The following is a 27,326-nucleotide window of genomic DNA, read 5'->3' as shown; positions in this document are numbered from 1 at the left end:
TAAATGTTGGGCGGTATGCGAAACAAGATATGTAGGTGGAACTGAGTCACATTGGTATGGGTGACTTATAAAAGGAATTTTTAAGAGGGCCACTTTCCTAATTTTAATTTTGTTACTCAGTAACAATAGCATAGTACACAGCAAGATAAGAGGAGTAACAATCTAATTATCTACATGTCAGAGTGAAAAAAAATCCATTAAACGAAAGAACATGTTTTCTCCATAACTAGTGTTCTCTACCGGACAAGCATGTTTTTAAAAAATATACTATTTTTTTTTGTTATAACAAGATTACTCTTGAGACAATAGCCACATACACACAGTATTTTAGATTACAAAGGATCCAAAGATTTTAAATCCATTTTTTTTAACCCCAAATAACAATATACATGAGATCTCAGATTACTAGGGTAGCAAGGTCAATCAGTGCTTACTCTCGTCATCATCTCATGGAACTTAATAATGTGCTTATGGGTGCATTATACTTTTTGTGATTTTAATATATATATATGGATTAGGAATACTTGTTGTGTTTTATACAAACATAGTGAGCTATTTGCATGAGATCATGAGATTAAGTGCCAGACTGTTTAGTCAGAAATCATGTAAAACCACAGGCTTTAATCTGAAGTATCTCGATACAGAGATAAGAAACCTTCATTGGTTTTATTTCTTTTTTAGTTGTGAGTCACTGTCTTTTATACTGCCAACTTAAAATAATTTGCTGTTACGCATAACCAGGACCTTATTGTTTCACATCTGCTGACATTGATCCTACAATGTATTATTTCTATTTTAACACTTTCCAGATTTTTACTACATGTTTTCCTTCTTGGAAAAAAATATTTATAACATTTGAGTATGTGTATTTATACACTTTTTGGGTTGATGAAAGCTGTGAAAAAAAATATGGATTTCCTGTATTTTTATTGTTAATTTTGTGTTTTGTGAATAGGTGAAAATAGGCAATTTCCTTCAGTGCAAAAACCGATACTATAAAACTTTGTATCCCTTTTACGCAATCATGGAAGCTTGGCCTCTATTAATTAACACACATCCATACAGTAGAACTCAGCATTTCCATAACTAAAACAAGCTACGTTTTACTGGGAGGCTCCAAAAGAACACCCGTTTCATTTGGAATCTTATTAGAGCTCACTTTTCTTCCTTAGAGAGGCCCTAAATGTGCTCTTCTTGTGTATAAACAGATAATAAGCACTCAGTGTACTCCCCCTTCTTGACTCAACATACTGAGACTAATCACACATAATTGAGGAGGAGGAGCAGAGGGCCGGGTGAGCTTTTGTGTCCAAAGGACAAATGGTCAGATCATGAAGCTTTTGTCTGATACACTGATTTCTTATAGCCATACAAGAGGAAATGTCCACATACATACTGGTTGTAAACAATAAGTTAAATAAATAACGGTCGGATCTGATCTTCATTTAAAAAAATATTACAAAATACAACAAAAAATATATAAAACACTTTAATGTATTTTTAAAATTATTTATTTTTATTATGACTTGATTTTTTTTTTTTAAAGTGTTATCCCCAAAGAGATATTACTAAAATGTGGACTCATTTTATTAAAGAAATTTGTTGTTTTGTTATGCTGAAAAGGTGGTTTGAAATAAATGGTTAAATCGTTGCTCAGGAGCGTATTTAAGCAAGGAAGATCTTCTCTATGTAATCTTGGAAAGAACAACAAGTATAGGATAGTGGATGTTCTCATCATAAACTGCATTTTCTTCTTCTTTTAGCTGTGAAAAAAAATCAAATAACAAGAAAATTAACGAACTGGACAAATTAATGGTGAAACAGCATAATCATAATTAGAAGACTATATATACCATATGAAATAAAACAATGTAAACATTGATTATATATGTATATCAGATTGACTAGATTGTAAGCTTGCAGGGCCCCCTTCTCCTTTTGTACCAGTTTGTTATTGTGTTATTTAAATTTATTCCACTGCTTGTAACAGCGCTACTGAATCTGCTGGCGCTAAATAAATAATTGTAATGTAATATATAAATCAGGAATGGCATGGAATGCCTTTTTTGTTTTTATTTCATATGTCTCCTCTGTTAGTTGCTGGTGGACTCACAAGAAAGGGTTAATGTACGCTGCAGGGAAACTGTTCTCTGTAGCAAGATATTCATTTTGTGAGTCTCAGCAATTTGTTAAGACCCAATTATGTTCTTCATCAAATGTGTTGTAAGTAGAGTGAGTTGGTTGTGTAAACAGCACACAATTTAAGCTTGGTTTTAATGCAAAATAAATTCAGAAAATATTACGGGCAGATGTACACGCGTTTTGGTGCACACAGTGCATATGTCTGTTAGCATTCTGGTTAGGGATGCCCTAAGAATGAGCGATTGCTTATGATATTTAAAAGGTCACATGATATGCATGGTACAATGCAGAACCACAGGTGATTCTATAGATAATCTGTTGCGACCTCATAAGGATGCTATTTTTCAGAGATCATTTTTTGTTTTTTTATTCAATATTTTTTAAGTCACAAGAGTCACTGATTATATTTATTGTTACACTAAATCACTAGATATACCGAGATATTTTTGCTCGTACATGAGTGACAGTCCCCACACTTTATTAATGTACAGTAGTGCAGATAGAAAAAAAAAATTGTACATGCTTAATATAGTGGGTGCCAGAAAAAACAATTTCCCAAAATGTGAACAAAAAAGACTAATTGTTTTAAGTGTGTACAAAGGAACAGATTTGTACACCATACTAGCACAAAATGCCTTCTAACCAAAAACAATTTAATGTACAAAATAAGATTGGCGAGAATTAAGAGAACAAATAAGCCTCATATAAAACATTTCTCTTTTAATAAGATGTAACATGCGCAGCGATACGGACTGTAGAGCAACTGCGATTTGGAATCAATCCTGCTGACCCTTGAAATCACCCATAATTATCAACACCGTACTATACAAATGAGAGATATGTCGCTACAAATTGGATGAAAGGACAGAGTCATGTTTACAGAGCAATAAGATGCAATATTTTCCAAAATTTTATTAAAAAAAATACAAATAAATTAGAATTAACATTATAATAATACAATCAATGAGTCATTAAAAATGACTTTTGTTTTCTTTGGACTTTTCTCCATTTTTTGAATCACACAATTACACTGCAAATGATTCTGCCATCATTTTAATGTATTTTTAATACATTTAACTTTACTAGAAAAATCTTGTAACTGCTAAAACCCAAAAAGGTATAAATCGTAACATACCTTACACATAGCTTGGTTCCTAGAGAAGGCTGGTGGCACGGTTTAGGACATTTTAACAAAAGCACTTGCATATAGGGTAGCATGGTACAGTTTTGATTACAGACTTGCTTTGTAAACGGAAATAAAATTTCCCAGCTAACAATGAGAGGTGAAAAGTTTAAGAGGTAAAGCTGTTCCTCCTGATCATTGACTGTTAATCAGCTTCATGGGTGGTTGCCTAAATCTGCAGAATTTTTTTTTTTTTTTGTAACTTGCTTTACTGCCAAGATTGTAACTAATTTTTCCCCCTGTTGTAGGAGGAGGGGTGGACAACTCCTTGCAGAATGCAGCTGTGTATGAGTGACATGAGGTGCTAATGCAGAGGGCAAAATTAAAATTCATGAATCTCTTCACAACCATTTGTGTAACAAGATTAAGACAGGACAGCAGAAAACAGCGGCATTATCAGGCTTCTTACAGTTCTCCAGCTGGTTACGCTCTATTCCAAAACAGTAGGGATAAGAGGATAACATGTAGCCTGAAGGGAAACGCCTTTTCTTATTTTTGGAGCAAAAATCATCCTCGGGAAGATGAGGCTTGAAGGATATATGCGGGCGGAAAAACCCAATCCTGCCAACCAGGCAGAAATATTGAGTTGTACTTATCAGCGTGAACAGGAAATCTAACAAAAGCTCCCGATGAACAAGGGACTGGCAGTTATAATTTACACAACAATGTTGCACAAAACATGTTCCAGCCTTGAAAAGAATGAAATTATTGACCACGATGAAGGGAAAGAGGAGTTTTGTGCCATATTTTTAACATTAGTTGGACTTTAAATTTAGAACATGGTATAAAGTTCATATGTGCGTCTTGATCTGCAGGCTGCAAAATTATAAACAAATAAAAAACTAGTGCCATGTAAAATGAACACTAAAATGTAAAGAGGCCAGCTATGAAATCTTTAATCACAATGCAAGAGGAGGGAAACGGTTCACCCCAAGAGCTGATCCATTTCTTTTCCCCGTGGGGTCTTTGGCTGGAGTGAATTCCACTTCTGAGCACTTACAGCTTCTGTATCGCTTACCCACGTCCATCCTAGACTGCAACATCTAGAAAGCAAGACTTCCTACTCTTACTGCTTCAATGTATCTAAAGTTGCCACAAATCTATGGTGTTTTTTTTACCCTTTTAAACTTAAATAAGAACAGACAAGCTTAGCCACAAAACAGGTGGAACAAGAGTCCTACAAATTAGTTAAAACTTTTTTCCTTTAAATGCATGGACACAGTGCAACCGACTATTTGGCTACTGGTTTCCAAATCAAACTTCTAGACACTATAAAATGTAAAATTAAAATTAAATGAAAGTATTTGTTATGAGATTGAATGTTATTACGTACACCTGCACTAGAAAGTAGTCACCACTTTTAGAGTGGAAGTTTAATCCTTCGCTGTGTATGTAATAACTATTTCTGATTATTTTGTCTTAGCAATAGCAAAAAATTTAAATATTGGTTGCCTTCTATCTTGCTTGCAACATTGTTATGGTTATCACCAAGGGAAGGATTCATATTGGAAAGAGATGGACAACGCAGAGACCATAATGTCTGATGTCACTCCCGCAAAGAGTAGAGACATGTTAAAGCCACCATACCACAGATGACTTACCAGTCACACAAAAACAAGCGAGGCAAGGAAGAAGATGGTTTCAGCAGTCAAGATACAGATAGAGGTGGACATCAATAACATTTTACAGTAATCATTGAGAAGTAGGCAATGGCTCCAAAAGAGCTAACAATCCAGAAAGTCAAGAAATCAGGAACCGAATAAAAGATACCAGTTTTTGGAATAAAGTGTAGACTTCTAAAAAAAGTAGAAGCAGTTTGTTGATGAGGCTACATGCATCTCTGACGTCTCTCAGCATGCACATGCATCAAAACATGCGTACCTGCGCATTATGGTGTCAGGCTCCATGCCTAGTGGGCTTTGGCAGTAGTTTGCATCCAGTTCCCTGCATGTTTTAGTTTATGTCTCTCTTTTTATCGTATTTAACCTGCCTCACCCTAAACACCTTGGTTCGGTTTCCCCTGTTTGGTGTCCTGCTGTTTAGTTTAGCGTTAGGAGTGAAGTACCGTGAAGCGGTGGGAAGCTCCCATATTTTGGCCAGACTTTCGCATTAGTGGTAATACGGAGTAGCTCTAAAACCTATTTGTTTCTGTCTTTGTTTTTGTATTATGCTTTGCCCGTATCCCTGTACTTTACTTTGGTTCGCCATGCCTGATTGCCATCTGGATCTGTCTTGGCATTTGTACCAGACCAGACTTAGCATTGTTTTTTGTACTGATGCCTAATTTTGCGACCCCTATGCATGTTTGGACTCCGACTCACAACACCATACCCCCATGGGTCCTTACACGTGTTGCAGTGCTTTAAGATAGAGGAGACTGTAGAGGCAGCTGGTGTGGCATTAGTGATGGCGTATACAGAAAACATATAGATGTGTGTAACAAATAGCTTTTTAATGTTTAAATGTTTACAATATGTGATCTTTGACAACTGCTGAAAAGAAACAACATATTTTATCAAAAAATCCTCATTTACTTAAAAGTTTATAATTATTCTTACTTGCCATTTGTAAAGTTTGATACCAAAACCTGAAAAACAAATTCCAGATATACGGGCAGTTAAAGTAAGTCTTCACAAAGCTAAATATTTACGGTGGTACCTTGAGAAAGCCAGTTTGTTTGATCGCTAAAGCTGCTTTAATGCAGTCATTTTTAAGGCCAGCAATGCTTGCTTGAACACGCGGCAATTTTAAGAATAAGCAGCAAAATTCCTATCATCCTCAAGGTGGCAGGTGATTCTGCTACAGAGTGCAGAATGTGTCAAAAGAAACTAGAACATCACATTTATCGACATAGCACCAGCAGGTTCCATAGCACTGTTATAATAGGGGATAGTGAAATAAATCAGACAATTTAAATATCATTAACAGGTATTAAACATACGGGTACAGATGGAGAAGAGGGCTTACAATGTTTTTAACTGTATATTGACATATAGGTGTCCAAATATTTAATGCCACCAAGGCCACTTACATTATTCCATTTAATAATTTGCTAATAGCCTTGGGTTGGCATTAGTTCTGATCTAGAACAAGCCACTGGTTTTATATTTGTTCTTGTCATATATAACAAAGATTAATATCTAATATTTAGTTATGTATTAGATATGTATGTGAAGTACACGCTTTTTAGCATTATTTAGCCTCCCAAGTTACTATTTCATTTTAATATTTTACAACACTTTAAAACATAACTTCATCGTGCAAGATAGTTTGTACTTAACCCAAATTTAATTGAATAGACGAGGAACCATCAAAATGTGCAGAGAACAATAACGAAAGATTAGAGAGTTTTTTTTGTACTCAGCAACTGCAGAAATCTAATTAGTAGATTTGTTAAATAAGTACTCTTTAGATATGTAAAACTGATATGAACACAATTCCTTTCTCTTTTTTTATGTACAACATTGCACAGACTTGTTAGGGGAGTAATTGAATTTATTATTTGGAGTAGAGGGCACGACAGATCAAACCGTAATTTTCTGTACAGCATATAGCATTGATGTTATATTAAAGGCTCTTATGTGCGGCATACCGTATAAATGTGGATTTGATTATGAGATAAATAGCCAGCAAGAAGTTGCGGATCTCTTGGGTTCCATCTGCTAAAGAATGCAATATATATATGCTGATGTTTCTTCATTTTAAAAGATTATGGTGACCTCAGGATAAAAACACTTGAAACGGTTTATCCAGCTATGGCATCCTATAGCTCACAGGGAAGCACTACTTCAAAACAGGGACACTTGAGACATTTGAAGGACCAGTCCCTTTAAAGGACCCTAATGGCACATTTCACCTCTTCCCCTTTTTTTGTGATGCTTAAAATGTTTTGTGGATATCAATGTTTTATAGACCCAAAACTCAAATAAATGTGTGTAGAAGCGACAGAAAATGTGTTTATCAATAAAATCGTGTATTTAAGCAATAAAACCGTGTATAATTTTTTTCTTCTTTTAAATGGCTTTGTGAAATACGTGACGCCCAGACGTTACTGACATGGAGCACACTGTTTCCATTACGTAATTTAAGGGGTAGTAGAAGTATTATTAAACACTCATCTACAGACACCAGACAAGCCAGAAGGCTTGTTTTTCCCTCAGAAATCTCATGGTGCTTTCACAACCACAAGGGATTCTGGGTAGGCGCATGAAAATATGGTAATTGAGGTTCATTACGTAATTGAGAGTCAAAAAAAGCTCAGCAATGTTACCTGCATTTTCAATTTTGGGAATTATTCACTTAATGATTAATCTGGAAACTTTTTGTGTGTATTGGTTCATGGGGGAAATAAGATGGTATATGCTACGTTATGCCTTCCTTCCCCTTAGCTCATGAAAGGAATAAGGGTTGTAAAAACCTGGGAACCCTTGACCTGGAAACTTGATGGATCACTGCTAGCCCCCTTCCTCCTTCCATAAGTATCACATCTAAATATGGGCTACTTGATACATTCAGAGCCACTCTGATCTGCAACATCCTTTGAGTAAGAATCAAAAGTAGAAATGTGTGGAGCCCCACTCTGTTCTAAATGCTTTACTCAGCATTATTTTATATAAAGCTGAAATAGGGATGCAGTTTTTAAAATCTACCATTGCACTTGACTCTCCCCTCAAAATTCAAAGAGCATCAGAAGCAGGAGAGGGAGAAAAGGTTTAGAGTAGGTTAACTAGAGGCACAAACCACACCTGATAAGTTGCCAAAAAGTTTTTTTATTCTGTGCACCCATCTGCTGTCAGAGTGGTTTGGTCGTCTCTCTTCCCCTCTCTGTATTGGGTCTCCTCCCCTTCACTATGGCAGCTGCTTCTTCACAGGCATAGAGTCCCCACCTGGTTAGAGAGACAGTTTGCAAACTGCAGACACAAGGTAGTTTTATTTCAAGCATGTACTGCAGCTAGGCTAATCCAGTTCTCATGACTCTCAGCCAGTCTGGTATATTAAACCTTATGGGAAAGTACAACGGGAGTGTCAAAGGTTAGTTCTTATACCATTATGGATTGACACTGCAGCTGCTGTGAAATGCACATCTCATGATTCTCAGCCATCCAGTTAGTTGGCTAAACGTCATGACATATTTAATAACAGCACTTTTGAGTGCCAAATGTATAGCAACTGCCGGAAAACTACCAAGTGTCCCATTATGTCCATTTTTACTCCCATCTAACTACCACTACCCTTTTTTCATTGTCTTTCGAATGCTACACTGCACAACACTAACGTTTCTTGACTGCACCTCTATGATGTTGAGCCAGCAATGGTAGGAATAGTAGCTGGTTACTGTAACTATAGTTAGTGTACACACTAACTGCAGCTCCCATGATATACAGTCGGCTATTACTGGCTAAACACCATTACATTACATTTATCTATATAGCGCCAGCAGTTACAACAAAGTCAGTAGAATAATTAAATTTCACAAACAATAACAAACTGGGAGAAGAGGGCCCTGCTCTTGTGAGCTTACAATCTAGACTGGGGTAGTTGTGGCCAATCTTTACCACTCCAGCTATTGTAAACTAAAGTTCTCATGTTGCGCAGATTCATGCTGATCTGTAGCTACTACTAACCCAGGCCTATTCATTTTCCTATTAATTAACCTTTCCCTCCTACCAGGAAACCCCTCTGCTGACCAAACAAAAGTAGTGGAGATGCCCCACGCAAGATTGTTAATAAAAGTATGGAAATAATCCTGCTTGATACTTTTATCCAATATGAAGGATTTGCCATCTTGCATTTTTTGTTTTGTTTTTCTTACATATGAAAATCATGGGACAATCACCCCTACTTCCTGTCCACTTCCTGTCCCTTTAAAGTCTAACTAGGGTTAGTCCTATCTGCGAAGCACAGAAAAGGATTAGGCGTACTGTACCTGGGGCTAGCCTACCCTGAGAAATCCCCAGGTACGACCCACGACAAACAGCAGTTAGATGTAAGATAAATGTAATGAACAATCTTAATGTACTATAAGGAAATACACTAAATATATAATGTATTGTTAATATATGCAGACGTTCAGCAGTGTCAAAAGCTAAAAGTTTCTCAATATTGAAAGCTCTTAGTTATGCACTGAACGTCAGTGTCCATGAGCAATTTTTAACAGCCATTAACTCGAAACACTGTTATGAAATGCTTACATCTAATTTAGTTCAGGGAACAACCCCCAACGGTGCAGAAAAAGGTCATCTAAACTTTAGGTTAATGTTACTGAAGCAAGGGTAAATGGTGCAGTGTTTACAAATTATACACGTTAGGTAAAAGAATTTAAAGAAAGTTAAAAAAAACACATTAACATATCTCATATACGTTAGTATTTAAGGTTCCCAGAAATAATCATCCTCATGCGCCCATCCACAGCTGCCATTCCCCAAACACATTGTCCTTCATAGCCCCAACATCACTTCCGTGCGTCAGTGTGTGATGAGAAGCAGAGAAGCTGCAGTAAAAGTTAAGATAAAATTAGCAGAGTAGACTCCACCTCCCCCTTCCTCCAGTGGTTTGTTCCATGGGCAGTTCCTGTCTGGAATCTGATCAAAGAGTGCCTCCTGGGACACAATAGGCGTCTGTCTCCTATTCTAGAGCAGCAATGACATGCATGCAACAACTGGCCTACCAAGGCCTCCGTTGTGGCACACAGCCAGTTTGCCAACGGACCCGTAAATTTTTTAGATCAGCCCAAAATAAAGGGACCGCGAGGTCTGCTCATACAGACCGCTGCTTTACTGCTCCCTCACTGCTGAGCACCAGGATGTGATGTCATATCCTAGAGATAAGTACTGAAGCTGCATGCACTGCGGTGGAGCACTGAAACATAAGACATATATATATATATTTTATGTATACACACGTCTTGGTATTGCCAAAATAAACTGTATCTGCCAAGCTGTGTGACGTATGTAAATGTATGTAAATGTGCACGTGCATGTACGTACGTGTGTGTGAGTATCATACCTGAGTGTGGTGAGTATGTGTGTATGCATGAATGGTGTATGTGCAAATAACCTTAAATAAACACACAGACAAATGAACTTGGATATAAAAAGGCCGTGGTATTTTATTGAGGCTATAAAATTAACCGTTTATTAACCATAAGTTAATAACCATAACTTCACACATAATAAATTAACCATTAAGTCAGTCCTACTAGCCAGACTTACAACCAAAATTGAAAAGTTGTCCACCCCCCCTCTAATGGGCAGTTGACCCATACCCTCAATAAAGCCACGACAAGCCAATAATAAAACTTTTTTTTTTTTTTTATTAGGGAAGGGCTGGCTAGTTACCTCAGATTTTTGCAAGCAATTTTACCCACGCAGTGCTATTTATATTAACCCTTCCTGCCAGAATCTCTCGCGCAACCCATAGCCAATCAGCAGCTCACCTAGCTACCACGCGCACCCTATTAACCCTTACCTGCACAATTAACCCCTACTCGCCCAAAACCCTCATGCAACATTAAGGGCTATGTGCCCCCATGTTGCCATGTAAGTGAATGTGAATAAGTGTGTATGCATGTATGTAAGTATATGCTTGTGTGTGTACGTTTTCTCTAGAAGGTGAAAAGAATACTGCACTGCAACAGGGATTGGCACCATCATGCACTTTTGAGGACTGCAACTTGGTTTCATACAGAAGATTGGGCACGCCCCTGTCACCTTTTTAGCATGCCTTTTTTGCGTATACAAACCCAAGTGTATGAATGAGGGCAAGATCACTGCCAAATTAATAATGTGCTTGATGCTGGGTATTGCCACTTACGATAATTTCAATCCTTCTTGCGATATTTACAGCATAATTATTTGTCATTATTATTATATATAAAAAAATCTGTAAATACAATTGAAACCATAAAGTGCCATTTTTTTGTGCATGAGATGATAACTTCTACTACTTAAAATATGTAAAAATGGAAACATTTGATGTTGTTAAAATTGTATTTAGAAAGCTGCTGGGAACCACTTACCACCAACCTACATTAATACATCTAGATAAATTGTTCCTGGTCCAGTGTTTCATCTTAAACGTAATCACTTTTGTTTTTTACAGATGCCATTTCTGTAGAATTCGGGAACAGCTTGAGAAACAACGTTCTAGGAAAATTATTCAAACAGGGGTAAAGAAATATAAATGTGTTTATGCTTTAACTTTTAGCGTCTATTACCCTGGCACCCAAAACATTTTGTTGTATTGCTCAATATCATATCAATATCCCTGAATTAGGACACTTAATGGCAACATGTCCCTATAAACCAATACTTATGTTCAGTAAAGGAGTGTGCACTTGTAATTGCATTCTCTGTATACTCACTAGGTATAAGGGAAGTATTCTTCAAGTGCAAGTAACAGGAGTTGGTGACAGAACACGGCTCCCTGTGTAACGCGTTAGTTTGTACCTAGAAATAATGACCCAAGTAGTACTCGTAGCAGTGGCTTTATGTAAGCAAGCTTAGAAATCACAGATAAGTGCTTTTGACCTAAATCTTGTAGCTCCTCGATCTGACATGTAACCTCACAGCTGTGAAATTCTGTGCGAGATTTAGCCGTCTGAAGCTGCCAGCTGACCCAGCCATAACGCAAGCAGAGATAAGGATTTAAGGTATGATATTACACAATTAGACATTAGGCTTCTGGTTATTTCATGCATATCTCACACTTAGATTAGTTAATGCGTAAATTGTTTTGTTTATACTAATGCTAATCCCTGTTTTCTTACGATTTATATATATACATGCTTTACACAATGCACAGCATAAATATTAATGTAACACGCAGAAACATTTCATTTTTACTATGGAAACTCAAACGCCAGATTTATTATCACCGTGGAGATATCAAGTCGGTTGTAAAGACACCAAATAATCACTTTTAAGATGCTGTTTGGAATCAGCATACCTATGGACTGCTTTAATCGTGTTACCTGCCAAAAAAAGACCATGATCTCTTTAAAATGCAATGTGGCTTAAAGTATTATCTATCTCAAGCAGAGAACTAACCTTGGAGTGGATGTTGGATATGTGCTCATCATAATCTTCATGTCTTTGGATAGAAAATCCAGCTGCTTCTGCAAGATTGCAAAACTGGTTTAATGTATTCCCTCTTGATGGGGCAAATAGCACTGCCTTTCCCTAAAGAAATGACACATATATACAATTATTTATAGAACTGAATGTAAATTTCAGAAAAACAACCTCAAAGTGAATCTAAGCCAAATCTATAAATGTATATATAGGCAAACTCTTTAGGGTACCAACAGGTATACCAGGGAACTTCCCAGGGTAGGATACCCAGGGGCTTCCTCTTCTGGGAGGGCTTCGCATGCGTGAAGGCGGGGCTAGCCCCAGACAGCCTTTAAAGGGTTGAAACCAGGAGGGGAAGGGGGCGGGGAGAATGAGGGAAATTACCAATAGTCCCTAGGTATGCTAACAGGGATGCCTCATTTTAATTTACTGGGTTTTTTTTCCTTTTTAAGCCAAGAAATGCCAACAGGTAGCATTATAACCAGCTGCTTGGGCAGCATCATGGGAATTGTAGTTTTGCTGCTAGTTAACGTGCTCATTGTTTCAAATATTATAATACTCTAGTGTTATTAATTGGAAACATCTAGATCTAAGAACAGGTCTAACTCAATAGCAGCTGGACATATGCTTTTTGAAAACGGTATAAAAACGCATAAAAACACCAAGTTTTAAAGGCGAAGGAGCTAAAACCACAACTCGCTGCATATTTAAAGAATTGTCTTTAATGAATAGACCCCTGTGACTCACGCTGTTCACTTCTTGTTCATACATTTTACAGACGTTAGGCTATTTTTCTCTTAATGTCAGGATGGAATAAAACCAATGTCCTCAGCCCCAATTCCCAGCAAAACCCCTGGGGTTCCAGAATTCTAAGATGGGTCAAGCAGACCCTTATAGATCCAGTCGTCTCTGTATGAAGTTTATAGTTTGAAAATAGCTTATTTCAAAGCTCTCTGTGTGTTCAAAGGTAATGAACACACAGACTCTACAGTGCTCTCCTGACACACTGTCATATAGTAATCATAAGGCAAAACCGCATTGTGGTCACACTTGGTCCCCATTTCTTCCACACTAAGAACCACGGAAAGAGATTATGTTCTTATTCTTCTTTATTCTGACCTCTACGCCCAGAAGGTCTTCCGTCACTCCTCCTGGAGAGCTCCTGTTTAAGCTGATAGCGGTAAGAGTAGACGTCTGCCAGCAGAAGGGCATTAAGGCAAAAAGCAAGCAGGACAAAAGAAGTTTCGCTGCATTTAGATCAATTCGCTATAGTTTATTCTTTGCCTCTGTCTTCCTGATAGATTACTAAAGGGGAAATTTGAGGGTAAAAATCTGAAAGCTAGCGGTGGCTAGGCTGGAAATGAGTAAAGAAAAAAAAAAAATCTTATTTTGTGTTAAAATCAAATTCAAAACATATAGCTAGAAGGCATAAAAAATGACTATGGTACTGGGAACAGCAGGGAATGTTCCCAAGTGTTATCCTAAACGTGAAAGTGGACATTAGCAGAAATAATATTTCAGTGAAAAAAATGTGGAAACAACCGGAGCCATTTCATAGAGGGAAGCAGATAATATATTATCTCTGCACAAAGCAGCAGATTGAAAACATAACCCGCGTTGCATAGGGAACATCTTTTATTTGGAAGCTGAAAGCTGAGCTCAGCGTCCCATCGGAACCGTTTCACAGGCGGTGTGCATTGCTGCGTATTAAAGACACAAAGTCAATCCGTGAAGAGCAGCAGCGATCTGTAGCATAAGGACAAATAAACTCACAATCAATTCGTGGAGAACAGCAGGAATATACTTTAGCGGTGCATTGCAGCATACCGCAGGCATAACCACCAGCACGCCTTTCATCTGAAAGTTAAAGTGAAAACCTGTGTTCTATCAGAGCTTCATCACAGGTGGTGAAAATTGTGAAAACAAGTCAGGCATCGCATAGCCCTTTCACAGCACAAACCACTTCGGCTCCAATTCTCTGTATACCTGCTGCAAATCATGTAGGCTGCATCAAAATACTTAAAGAGGAAAACATATCTTGAATAAAAGTTGCTCCCTCACAACTATATAGGTCAGAGTTTGCAGCCATTGAGAGAACCTAAGGTGTTTCATGTAGGCAGAGGGAAGTAATTGTCCTCCAAGCAGCAGGGGGAGACACTGCGTCACACCTCATCATGTCAGACACAAGAGACGCTTTATCTATCACACTGAACTGGATGCCTTCAATTCGTAGAATCTCTTAGCACAGAATAATGCATGTCCACTCAGTCTTTAGTATAGCGATTTCATTTCCAAATATTTGGTTAAAAAAAAATACAAAAAATAGAACTGAAAGGCCAAATTGTTGATTGTAGGGGATTTATGTGAGCAGTCGTATTAGCTCAAGCAAATCCTTTCCTTGAACATGTGTTATCACCCCAAAGGCATATACACACACACATGCCCACCCCACATTGCACCTATTACTGCCTATTCCCCACCCGCTCCACGCCCACCAGAGTGCCACTTCACACCCACCAGAGTGCCACTCCACGCCCACCAGAATGCCACCCCTACGGCTGACTGGCCATGCCCTCAAAAGATGGGGAGCACAGGGTAGCCAACACCCTGTGTGTCTCATAAGTATTAGCTTAGTTAGTTTGGTTATTCACTCATTTCTCTCATTTTGTATTTAGCGGAACCATACCCTATGAAAAATATCATTGTAAAAAGATTGTAATTATATCAAAAGGAAAGGACAATTGTTTTAACTATAGACTATGTAAATCAACTACACACAATGCCAGGGGCATCTGCTGAAGGGGTTCTATGTCACAGAAGGCAACTGAAAACTTTAAACATCTTAGTTTTACTTTAATGCAAATATACTGATATCATGGGAAAAATACTTAAGAAACCCTTTGATTAAAAAAATATATAATCTCACGCTATCTTTGAAGCGGTTTCATTTATTTTACTACCCGCTGTGTGTCTTATCACGAGGCCAAGTATAAGAAGTTTCCTACTTTATGATTAGGGAAGAATTTTGGTAGATTAGAGGACTCAATTGAAGTTGGACATAATAAGTATTACAGTATTAGATGACATTAATCTTGCCATTCCATTACTGTCTCAATCATTGTGCACAGACTAATTATTCTGAAGCCAGTATTGAAGAGAAAATAGAAACATACTTACACTGGGCTGTAGTAATCTCTTTATTGCATCAACCAGGCAGGCTCTGTACTGATCCAGAAACAGGCTGTCATTGAGAAGAGGAGAGAATCTAGATTAAAATGGGCTTTACGCTCTAATGACACCGTGGACGACAGATACGTGGCTAATTGCATGTGCATCCTCAATGGCTGTGTGTCAAAAACTCTATTTTATACAGCACCAAAAATGTATGCTTTTTAAGGTTTGGCAAGAAAGGAAGACAATGTTTCATTAGTCTAGCAGAGTTTACAATCCGAGCTTGATCTCTTATTCTTAATATTTTAAGGAGATTATTCTGTTTACCTTAGAGAGTGTAGCTCAAATCAAACAGTTTGTACTATTAGTTTGTATGTTGAGATACACTATTATTTATTATTATTATTATTATTATTATGGTGGAACTGTAACTACTAGAATCACTAATTTGAACAATGTACAGTCTAAAGTTATGTAATAATAGAAATGTAATTGAATAAGATCATAGAAAAATATATGAATGGTTACAGTGCAAAGATCTCATCAATTACAATCAAAGCATTAAATCAGGAGGCAGGTAGAACCCAATAATGCAATGAAACTCAGCAATATCCAGAGCAGACAAATTGGATGAACGTCTCAGAAGTAATTCAAGAAGCCTCAAACCAGCTGCTCAACACCACCAAGGTAAAAGATGTCATGTCCTGGAAATAGCTAAGGATCCAGCTAAGATAATACGGCTTATTCCTGACCTACGAGCAGTCACCGTCTTACAATTAATGCTCCTGTGTGGATCAAAAGGCAGTAAATTATGCCATTCTAAATACAGTGGATATAAAAAGTCTACACACCCCTGTTAAAATACCAGGTTCTTGTGATGTTAAAGAATGAGACAAAGATAAATCATGTCAGAACTATTTCCACCTTTAATGTGACCCATAACGTGAACAATTCAATTGCAAAACAAGCTGAAATCTTTGAGGGGGAAAAACAAAACAAAAAAACTTCCCATAACCTGGTTGCATAAGTGTGCACACCCTCTTATAACCGGGGCTGTGTTCAGAATTAACCAATCACATTCAAACTCATGTAAAATAGAAGTCATTACACACCCGCCATCATTTAAAGTGACTCTGATTAATCAGAAATATAGTTCAGCTGTTCTAGTAGGATTTACCTGACATTTGCATAGTTGCATCTCAGAGCAGAAGCCATGGTCAGCAGATAGCTTCCAAAGCATCAGAGGGATCTCATTGTTCACGTTATAGGTCACATTAAAGGTGATAAAAGTTCTGATTTATCATGATTTATCTTTGTCTCGTTCTTTAACATCACAAGAATCTGATGTTTTAACAGGGGTGTGTGGACTTTTTATATCCACTGGATATGGGTTAATATGTATATTGGAAGGGCTGTAACTTTCATTGGGCAAATGGGGGCAGCTTGAGCCGCCCAGCATCAATGCCCCCGCACCACCACGCAGGGGCTTCTGGTTTTTATATTAGCCTGCAAAGCAACCTCTTGACCTGGCCTCGGGGACCAAAATTCCTATGTTATGGCTCTGTATGTTGTAGTTACAATATTGTGCTTATTTGTATTGTTTTATTTTTGTAACAACAAACTCCAAAAAAACACTACACAACATATTTGTACAATAATATAAAACATATTTTTTCATTGACTACTTTAGTTTTATCTATTTATCTATCCATCTGTCTGTCTGTCTAAAGCATCAGTTCATATACTTTAATGTGCAGAATCACTTATATATAGAAGCTCCAGTGCACATATGTCCTGCCAGGGGTGTAACTAGAAACCATAAGGCCCTGGTGCAAAAATTCCCCCCAACTTCAACAGCTAGTCTGTACCATCATTGCCCTCACACAACTGGTCTGCGCCTTCTTTTCCCCTTGTCCCCCCCTTCCAACATACAGCATATGTAAACACACAAATTACACAAACTTACTCATACTCACTAACACGCACTCCATCTCACCCCCAGTTACACATCCATGCTCACACACACACACAAGTAAACATCCATGCTCACACACACACACACACACACACAAGTACACATCCATGCTTACATACATACACATACCTCTCTCCCACCCCCGCTTACCTCTCACCGCTCCTGCAGTTTTCCCTCTGGCTGCTCACGCACACTGCACAAGCAGTCTCAGTTTTACCTCAGGGACAAGATTAGTTTAGAAATAGTTCAGAAAGGGCACTTCCGACCTGCTTTGATCTAAACAATTTTGAACTGGTACAAGGAGACAGGAAAGGGTACAAGAAAGGGTCGCAGGGGTTGCATCAGGCCCCCTAGTGTTAGACCCCTGTAGTTAAGCCAGTAAGTCCTGCTGTTTCTATAAACATTATTTTCACTTTTAGGGCTGTACGGCACTGTGATACACTTATACCCAGCAAACATTCCAAGCTCCTAGAAAAGGGGGACATCAGGGAGGAAAGTGGGACAGGGAGGATTTGGATTCCTCTTAAACATGGACACTTGGGAGATAAGGTACAGTGTTCTATACACATGTACTGCTGTTATGCCTCAATTATTTCTCAAGGAATTATCACCCCTTGAGCTTCGGGTTCTCTCGGTTGAAACATCCTTTTTCACCGTACTAGAAAAAAAAGACTGTTTCTATTTGCTCCTGATTCACCGTTGAAGGCATTTTCTCATACTGTGTCTGATCCTTTTCAAATTTCCCCATTACTTTTTTTAAAAAAGGGACCTTCCTTCCATCTTCATTTCCTATCTGAATGGCCAACTATATAATTGCGATTACACTAAGGCCAACACGCTCTTAACACTCGTCTTGCACACCTTCCTTTTGTCCTCTTCTTACCCAACTGAACAAAACATTTATCCCTTCTTCTCTGGTAGTTACATAGCCATTGGAATGTTGGTATATCTTTCCGGTACATAACACAATTGCCGTCTTAACTCCCAGAACACAAGCTTATATAGGATTTACACCTTATTCTAGAAAAAGAATTATTATAGAATGTGGCCTTGTGTATTTTTTTTCAAAAATAATAAAAGATTATTAAAATGCAACAGTACTGAATATTCTGCATATGTGCTGAGGAAAGAGTATATCTGCGGATTGAAATAACGTATTGAGAAAGGCACTTAAGTCTTACAAGTGTTTGTCAAAGTAAATATGAATATATGAATGATTTAGGGACACCAACATTCGCTGAATGCAATCATGTATATTTATACATGTACCTCAATGTGCCGTCACTGTTACCTTCTGAATAGAGCTTGTTTTCATGTAAATGAGTGCCCACTGTACCACCGGTTGGCTATTCAGAGAACCAGACAATACTACCCTTGCTGGAAATACTTCAAAAAGGAATGCAATCCATGCATCTTTTATTTAAATTGAGACTCTGGATTCTTGCAGCAGCTTTATGATGCCCCGTTTTGCTCACGGACAGTAAAATATCCAGCAGTTGTTCAATTAAATTGTGCATCTGTTTTATCAAAACCCATTTAATGTCCAATAAACCATGAAAATCAACATTCACCTTTGTTAATATTAATCTTAATCTCAACTTCAATTAAGCAAGCATAAAGGCTTTTCAGTGTCTATATGTGGGAAATAGAATTATTTCTGCAAATAAATAAATGCTTTCAAAAACAGATATTAATTAAGATGTTAATAGTTTATTATCATTTAACAAAAAGTGAATGAACAGGAGAAAAATCGAAATCAAATGAATATTTGGTGTGATGGCCAAGAACAGGATTCCAAACTTCACTGGAGGATTATGGGACACGATGGGAAATTTATATGAAATGCCCTGTAAGTGCTTTTGGTGGAGGCAAATGTGAAAATATAAATCTGAGTAATAGAATATATGATAGCTGCTTCTGCTGTATTTAGTCACAAGTCCTCTTATTTTTTTGGCGTTCTCAAGAACACATCCACAGTAGGTGCACATAACGTCATGCATTATGAGGATCATGGATACAAAAAGATGGAAAATCCAGAGTTGTTTTGATATTTGTGTGAAGAGCAAATGTAACTCTAAATCTCTTGGCAAGACCTTGCTTCACCCACATAATCTGGAAAACATCCATATGTGAGCCTGGTCTAAGCCTCTAAAAAGACTGTTGCCTTCCTGCTCATGGCCGCCAGCTCTCTGATCTGACTTTCATAGTTAATCTGGTCTAATCCTGCCCGGCATTAACTTCATCTGTGCAATGAAACCTGTGGTATCCATTCTAATATTTGGTGAGGAAGGCATTTACTAAATTACTTGTAGAAATCATATGGTGTTGTTTAGCTCCTTATTTTAATCAGATGATGTATTTCAGGGGCACATTATCAGCGATTAGTTGGAAACCCAGGTCTGTCTTTTTTGAACAAAGGACCTTCCTGATTACATCACACATGATCTGCCACATAGTAACAGAATCATACACAAATATTTACTATATTAGAGTAAGGTACATATTTGCAGGTATTGCCTTAGGGTCACATAATGACATAGGTAATATAAGGTGATTAGACGCATGGGAAGTTATGTATAAAAACTGATTGTAGCTAACAATGAATCATCCAAGACCATTCCATTAATTGCCATTGGTAATATGTAGGCCACATGCCCTATGTCCAACGTCCCTCCCTCCTCCAATGTCCATCTTATCTAGGAGGTCAGAATGTTAGCTGCGTATGAGTGTATCACTGTGTTCTACAACAATAAAAGGCACAATAATGTGTATAGAAACAGTACACGTGTTTAGAAATCAAATAGTATAAATAAAATAGATTTTTCCACTGAATTAAATCAATAATAAAAAGTTATAAAAAGTGTTGGTAAACCCTCACCAGGGCCGGACTGGGGAAGATGAGGCCGCCCTGGCACGTGACGTAAGTGCTGCTGGTGGCTGGGTATACACTGGAGCGGCAAATTGGGTGTCTATGGAGCAATGTGGGCCAGGAGCCCAACCCGGCATTTGTGCGGAGTGCTAGATGACCAGTCCAGGCAAGGCCCTAACCCCCTAGCCACACTTCTTACTGTACTCCCTAAATCAATTGTTCATCTGACCATCTCAAAATATGCTTTTAACAAGTTGAAAAACTGATTTATTTATTTTTTTAAAAAGGTCAAAATAGCTACATCAACTCAACAACTTAATATCAGTATGCTATAAAATACTATTTTTTTTTCAAAATCATATAAATACTGAAATTCAAAAAACTTTCCAGGGCTATGTGCCTTTATCTACATCATACACAGGACATGTGCAACCACATTTAGGAAGAACATCTCTTATATAATGGGATAAATGTGTGGGGGGGAAACCCGCATTTTTATAAACTCAGGTTTTTTGGTTTGTTTTTTTAAATATGTACCTAATATATAAAAATAACAATATGGTTTGGAATGCTTAATAAATACTGAATTTTCTTTTCCTAGGTTTGAAACTATAATGCAGCATAATGGCATAATTGATGATGCAATGTCTATGTACACCTTTATATCTATATATATTGCATTCAAAAAGACAAAAAAGCCCAAGGCCTGTTATTACCCGTGAAGCATAGGCTTTAATGTACATGGCTTAAATGGTAAATGGTGAATACTTGTTTTCTTAATTATATGTTACTATATGTGCCGAGATCATTTTGAAGTAGAATGCACACTATGATACAGTGTTACCTTTTATTACTTGGCTATTAATGATTGTCTACTATACTCAAGCAATCTTCGTAAATATCAAATATAATTTCTGACACTTCCCTCACAATTGATACATAGGAGTTTAAGAATTTTGTAAAGGTCTTGAGCACTATGAAAGAACTTGAAAGGGCTATTATATGGCAACACTGGCCCATACATCACTCAAAGACATTTTTTTTTATTCATGAATTTTTAGAGACTACTAATTAAGAAGGTGTTCGTCAAAACACATTGTGAAAGAGCCTTCACTGGTGTTTTTTTTTGGTTGAAAAAAATAAAAAAAGAACAGATTCATAGTCTTGCATTAATATCAATAGTCAGATCTGTAGTAACAAGTAAGCTAATTGAGCTGTTTGTGTTGATAAACTCTCTCTTCTTCAGACTGTTCCTCCCAGAACCATAATTATTTGCAATTTGCTTAACTTGTCCATTTACAGATACGTCAAGCATGAAACAGAAGCAATTTCACAAAATGGAAATACTTCTCAGGATCAGTCTTGGGGAAATAATGTGGTAGAAGTTACTGTCTGATAGAAAACTACCTCGTAACTGTCACACGGAGATGAATATTAATTTGTTGAGGTTAAGGTGGTTTTGTGCCTCACTTGTTGTTTTAGCTCATCTGGCAGAGAGCAGACTGCCACAATTATTTCGGCAAATCTGTTTTTTTCTGTTCCCCTTAACATTTAGCCCCCCCCCCTTCCTTTTCTTAAATTTACTTACCAGTCGGCACACATAACAATGTCAAAATGTCCTTCCAGTTGACAGACGTCTGTCTCATTATCCCATCGTAAAACACTAAAAGAAAAATAAAAGAAAATATGAGGTTTTAATATTTTGCATTTGGGATAATTCTTAACAGAATTACGCCATCAGCTGAAATCATTTCAACAGCTATAGCGGCCATATTTCTCGCATATGAAATATATTATTATATGAATACTTTCTAATTGGTGGAAACAAAAGCAATAAAGAAAAAAGACCAAATTTGCATAGAGTCTTCTTAATAGGATCTAATAGCGAACATTTTGTTTCAAACCCAAATAAACCTCGTAAGATCTTTGAATAGGTAGGAGTGTTGTTTACGCTAAAGACATCATTCATTAAACGTTCTTTGAATGCCAGACGACTGTGTTAGTTAGCAATGCAATTAAAAATACCTAAAAGCGAGGATACTGTTACAATCATCCACAGTGTCTTACTAGATCAGTCTGCATAGCTCAGCTTTCCCCACAATATATGGCTTTGGCAGCTCGAACAATTTTCTCTACATGATACAATCAGATATTTTCAATAGGTAGCTACATCAAGTGAAGGCTCAAACTGTATCTCCCTGTTACAGAAATAAAAATCAGATAATCATTGTTCTGTATAAAAGTGGCTGGTTAACTGTGCTTCATTTTAACAGAGTATTTTTTATTTTTTTTTTGAGCTTCAGCCACACTGAATAGTCCTAAAATTTTGTATACATGTTTATAAGGCACCATGTAGCTTTTTTTTTCTTCTTCAAGAGAAAAGCAAAATGTGGATTCCAGAATAAAGTCCATTATTTAAGCAAGTTGGTAGACCCATTGTACAGCGCTATGGAATTTGATGGCGCTATATAAAACAATAAATAATAATAACAATATATATATATATTTTTTAAAGTTAACCTGGGAACAGTCTGCAGTCCTGTAACTTTTATTTTTTACATGTAGAAATGTTTAGAAATTATGTTTTGCCTATGATTTTATCCAGTTTACTACTTCTTCTGGATGGGTTATTATGTTTTATTGATATAGCGTCGCTTCTTACGGTCCGTACATTAAGAGGCTCTGGCAGACTAAGACAAACTGATCTATTTATCTAATTATTTCAGCTATTTCCTATTACTGTTTTGGGTTGGACCCTTTGCTGACCTCTGGAACCCTAGACTTTTGGACTTGGACTTCTGGAAATCTTATGCTGTGGCTTTGGATTTTCACTTCGCTTATGGAAGTAACTAACTTGTTGTTTATGGCTTGTCTTTCTCATATCTTACATATTTCTTGGTCAACAATTGTTTTGTTTTTACAATATATAAGCCTATTTTGTGGTGAGATCTCACATTTTGAATTTTGTCTTTACTGTTTTTTTTGTACTTAACCTGTGACTACCTGGATTATGTTTCACTCTTGAGATGTTCCAACTAGGTATATTGAGGGAGCGTGTCCATTTGGAAAAACCAATGAGAAACACACACACAAAACAACACAAAAAACCATCAGAGGCAAAGGAAGCGAAACAAAGAAGTTTAGAGAATACAAGTCAACTAGATGCGAAATAATGCCATTTTAATATAGGATATAATGGCATTTTTTTAAAACGCAAAGTTCATCATCAGTTTAATTTAAATGTAAAAGAAAGACTTCAATAAAAAAACAGAATGTTAGGGCCTTACACTGCTCTTTTTGGTGAGTTTGTTTCAACAGTAATTGAAGTATACACTTTCATGGAAGATTAGACCATACAGTTTGCAAATTTCCTGTATATTTAAAAACCTTAGATTTATTTAACCCCTGGCTTCATTACATGAGTAAAATTGTCTTTGTGAAACAGTTTAATTTTGTTGCTGTAGTAGCAGCTTTCACTCGTTGGCGGCTACCAAAACAATACGAACAATGACAGTGGAAGGCAAGGATAGCCCGCGCAGTAAGGCACTACCAGTAGCAACTAAATACCGAACCAGGCAGCAACATCTGAAGAACCAGAGCATCTAAGCCAAATCAGAAGACAAATCAAGCCAAAGGGGCACACCAGAGGTCAAGTCCATAGAATCAGGTTACTTTGAGCCAGAGGTCAGGACTGGAGTAAGTGAGAATGTTCTAAGCCTAATGAGAATCCAAACGCAGGAAACATGCCAAGGGATGAGAATCCAGAAGAGCGGAGGGCACGGGTGACATCAGCCACAGCATCAGCGACCAAGGGAATCAGTAGCGGTTAATACAATAAATTTAAAGCTGCTGTTCCACCTTGGCCTTTTTCCTAAACCGTGTATACGTAAATATACCTAACACTGTATTAAAATAACGTACCCTCTTTCTGTAGTTCCTTGTTCAAAACCTTTTCGCAGCACTGTTCTGGATGCCTGCCAATTTCAGACACCTTCAGTGTTTGCTTGAAAGTCTTCTAGTTTGAAGGGCATGGGGGGTGATTGTACGAGGTCAGGGATAGAGGGGCGCTTTGGAAGAACAGGACTGATTCTAAGAAACTCTAACATCTCAATAAACCTTTTAATGCAGTTTTTACATGACCGCGAGCATTGAGGTGGAATTAAAGGGCAGTTAGGATTCTTTTACTTTTTTCCATGATGTAGCTATACAAATCAAATAAGGTTTTTGCAGCAGGTTAAAAAGGCTGACTAGATGGGCTGAATGGCCCTTATCTGCCATTAAATATAAAAAACAACATCACATTTAATATGTGTGGTTTATTATTTTCTCTACTAGTTGTGTGAGTTATTACCTTTCTAGACTTGGTTGCTACAGCTGTGCAACGTCATTGTAAGCGTATTTATCAGACCACACATTGTTGGGGCTTACGGAAGGAAAAAAATTAAGTTATTACAATTTATATCAGTCTTTAGAAAAAGACTGTATATCACAATTTTTATAATAGCAGCCATCTTTATTCAAGGTAACAACTGAACATTAATACTGTATTTTAAAACTCAATGGAATTAATCCAAAACATTTGAATTCAATCAAAGCTCAGTAATACCAAAGCAATGTAAACCTGCTGGCTCTACACCAGTATATTGCTGTTAATGAAATAACGGTATAAGAAAAAGCGATACGGAAAAATCATAAAACCCCAATTTTATCATTCACAATAAATTTCTCTTCACAATGCGGAAATCTAATTAAAATGAAATAGAATTGCGCAAGAAATTTTATAGGATTATAGACAATGCAGACAATTCTAAAGAGTCACCTCTGCATTTCCAAGAGCATATTCATTCCTCAGCTATTTTGTGCCAGAAATGACAAATGATGAAGTATTTAATTATATTCCAAATGGTACTCACTACCAAAGCACAAATTCATAACGCTTCTGAAAAAAGTAGCGTGTTGCAATATAAAGAAACAATAAACTTCTATATTTGACAACAGACTTTGTCAAATCCATTATTACGAGAAATTGCAGAAGTGTGGATATTTTGAAGTTTATATTATTACGCAGAAGATATAAATGAAGTTTACGAGAGTTCATTATTACGCTACTAATATCCAATGTATCTGTGCATCCTCCAAGAAACTTTTAGGCACATTAGGTATTAGGCACAAAACCCGAAGAGCTCAGTGGCAACCACCAACACTTATTATCAAGCATTGGTCCACCTAGACCCATCTTTTTCTCAAGAATGAATTTTAAAAAACCCACAATACTAACTTGCCAGAAAAGAGCATCGGTATCTGCAGTAGGGGTACTTTCCCCGTCCAAACATTCTCTAATAACGCCACCCTATTCCCCTACAATATGGCTAATATTTTGACCCCTCCATCCCCTGGAACAATTTTACGGTGGATGCCTATCAGCTAGAGTTTTAGCCTTTTTTATTTTTACAATTATGTAAGAACCAAAGACCAATTCAGTTTTGTACTGGACCAGTCTGTTTTATAGTACAATATATTTACACCGTTTTGTGCAAACAAAAGTCCCTCTGCGTTTAGGTTTTTGCACAGAATAGTGTTGTTGCATATTTGTCTAAATGCCATAGGACACCCATACATCAATTAACCTCTTATTATCAGCTGGCTTGTTGAAGATCATGTAAAAGTGGAACAACCTGATCTTCTAAGTATCCAAAAAATCTTGTTTCTGTAGATACTGTAGATAAGCAAACATTTTCTGCCTTCAATCCAAACCGAGATCCTTAACCATATCAGTTACCTCTTTGTTAGAGCAGATTAGGCAGGTGTTGGAACACTTGAAATTTACATCATCCAGGACAGGTATCTTTAACCCCTTAATGACAATTGCCGGTTCTGGCACGGCAGGGAAAAACAAGTCGATTATGACAAATGACGTGCCAGAACCGGCACGTCTTTAAACGGGTGCAGAAAGCGATCTACGTTCGCTTTCTGCACCCAAACGGCGTTGCTATAATGCCTCGACCTCGAGGCATTCAGCAACGCCACGATCGGCACCAGGGGCCATGTCTGGCCCCTCCCTGGGGCGTCAACGCCCGGGGCGTCGACGCCCGTTTTAAAAGCGTTTAGGAGGCGATCAACGATCACCTCCTAAACTTAAATGGTGTCGCTGGAATGCCTCGATCAGGAGGCATCCAGCGACACCAAACACTTACCTTTGGATGGACTGTGACCGCTCCGGAGAGCGGTCACAGCCGCAGCTGCCGGTGATCTTCACCATCCGCAAGATGGCGGCGGCCCGGGAAAAAAAAACAATAAAGGTAAAAAAGTTCGCTAGACGGTCTCCAGAGCCTCTAGAGAACTCTGGCTCCACTTGCAGGTTTAATACAGGTACTGCATTCAACCATGCAAGCCAATGGAGCCCAGCTTTCTAATCACAGTGTGATTAGTAAAAATAAATTAAAAAATAAAATAAAATTAATAATAATTAGAAAAAAATAGTTAAAAAAACAGTAAAATGTAAAAATAATTTCCCACTGATGTCACTATCAGGGGAACCTTCAAGTTGAAATTTTTTTTTACAATTTTTTTTTAAAAAGGCAAAAAAAAAAAAAAATATATATATAAAAAATATATTTTTGTGAGCAAGTCCTAAAATTAGCACATTAGCTTAAAACAATTCTCGCATGGAAAGAGTTGCCAGATGCAAACTTTGCCAACACATCTGTACCAGCAACACAGCCACCCACAACAAGACATACAATATTAAAGGATCATACTCATGCACTTCACAAAATGTTGTATACATGATTCAATGCACCAAATGTACTATAGGGTGTTACATTGGTGAAACCTGCCAGCAACTCAATAAAAGGATGAATCTGCACAGATACTCCATCAACCATCATGATGAAGAAAACCTTTGCACTCCAGTTG

The 27,326-nt window shown here is 37.4% G+C and overlaps 1 protein-coding gene across 1 annotated transcript in view; it reads right to left on the bottom strand.

Moving 5' to 3' along the window:
- Positions 1 to 1,685: 1,685 nt before the first annotated feature.
- Positions 1,686 to 27,326, bottom strand: part of LOC149303148 (calmodulin-lysine N-methyltransferase-like) — a 154,892-nt gene continuing 129,251 nt past the window's right edge. The window contains exons 8-11 of the mRNA XM_089481352.1: positions 22,000 to 22,074; positions 15,574 to 15,637; positions 12,373 to 12,504; positions 1,686 to 1,763 (exon numbers count right to left, since the gene is read on the bottom strand). Of these exons, the coding sequence (XP_089337478.1) occupies positions 1,686 to 1,763; positions 12,373 to 12,504; positions 15,574 to 15,637; positions 22,000 to 22,074 (349 nt within the window). The remainder of the gene's footprint in view (positions 1,764 to 12,372; positions 12,505 to 15,573; positions 15,638 to 21,999; positions 22,075 to 27,326) is intronic.

Source organism: Sceloporus occidentalis, unplaced genomic scaffold, assembly GCF_023333645.1.
Source record: "Sceloporus occidentalis isolate IW3139 unplaced genomic scaffold, rSceOcc1.0.p SCAF_15, whole genome shotgun sequence".
Taxonomy (NCBI): Eukaryota; Metazoa; Chordata; class Lepidosauria; order Squamata; family Phrynosomatidae; genus Sceloporus; species Sceloporus occidentalis.
This window is presented reverse-complemented; position numbering and strand designations above follow the sequence as displayed.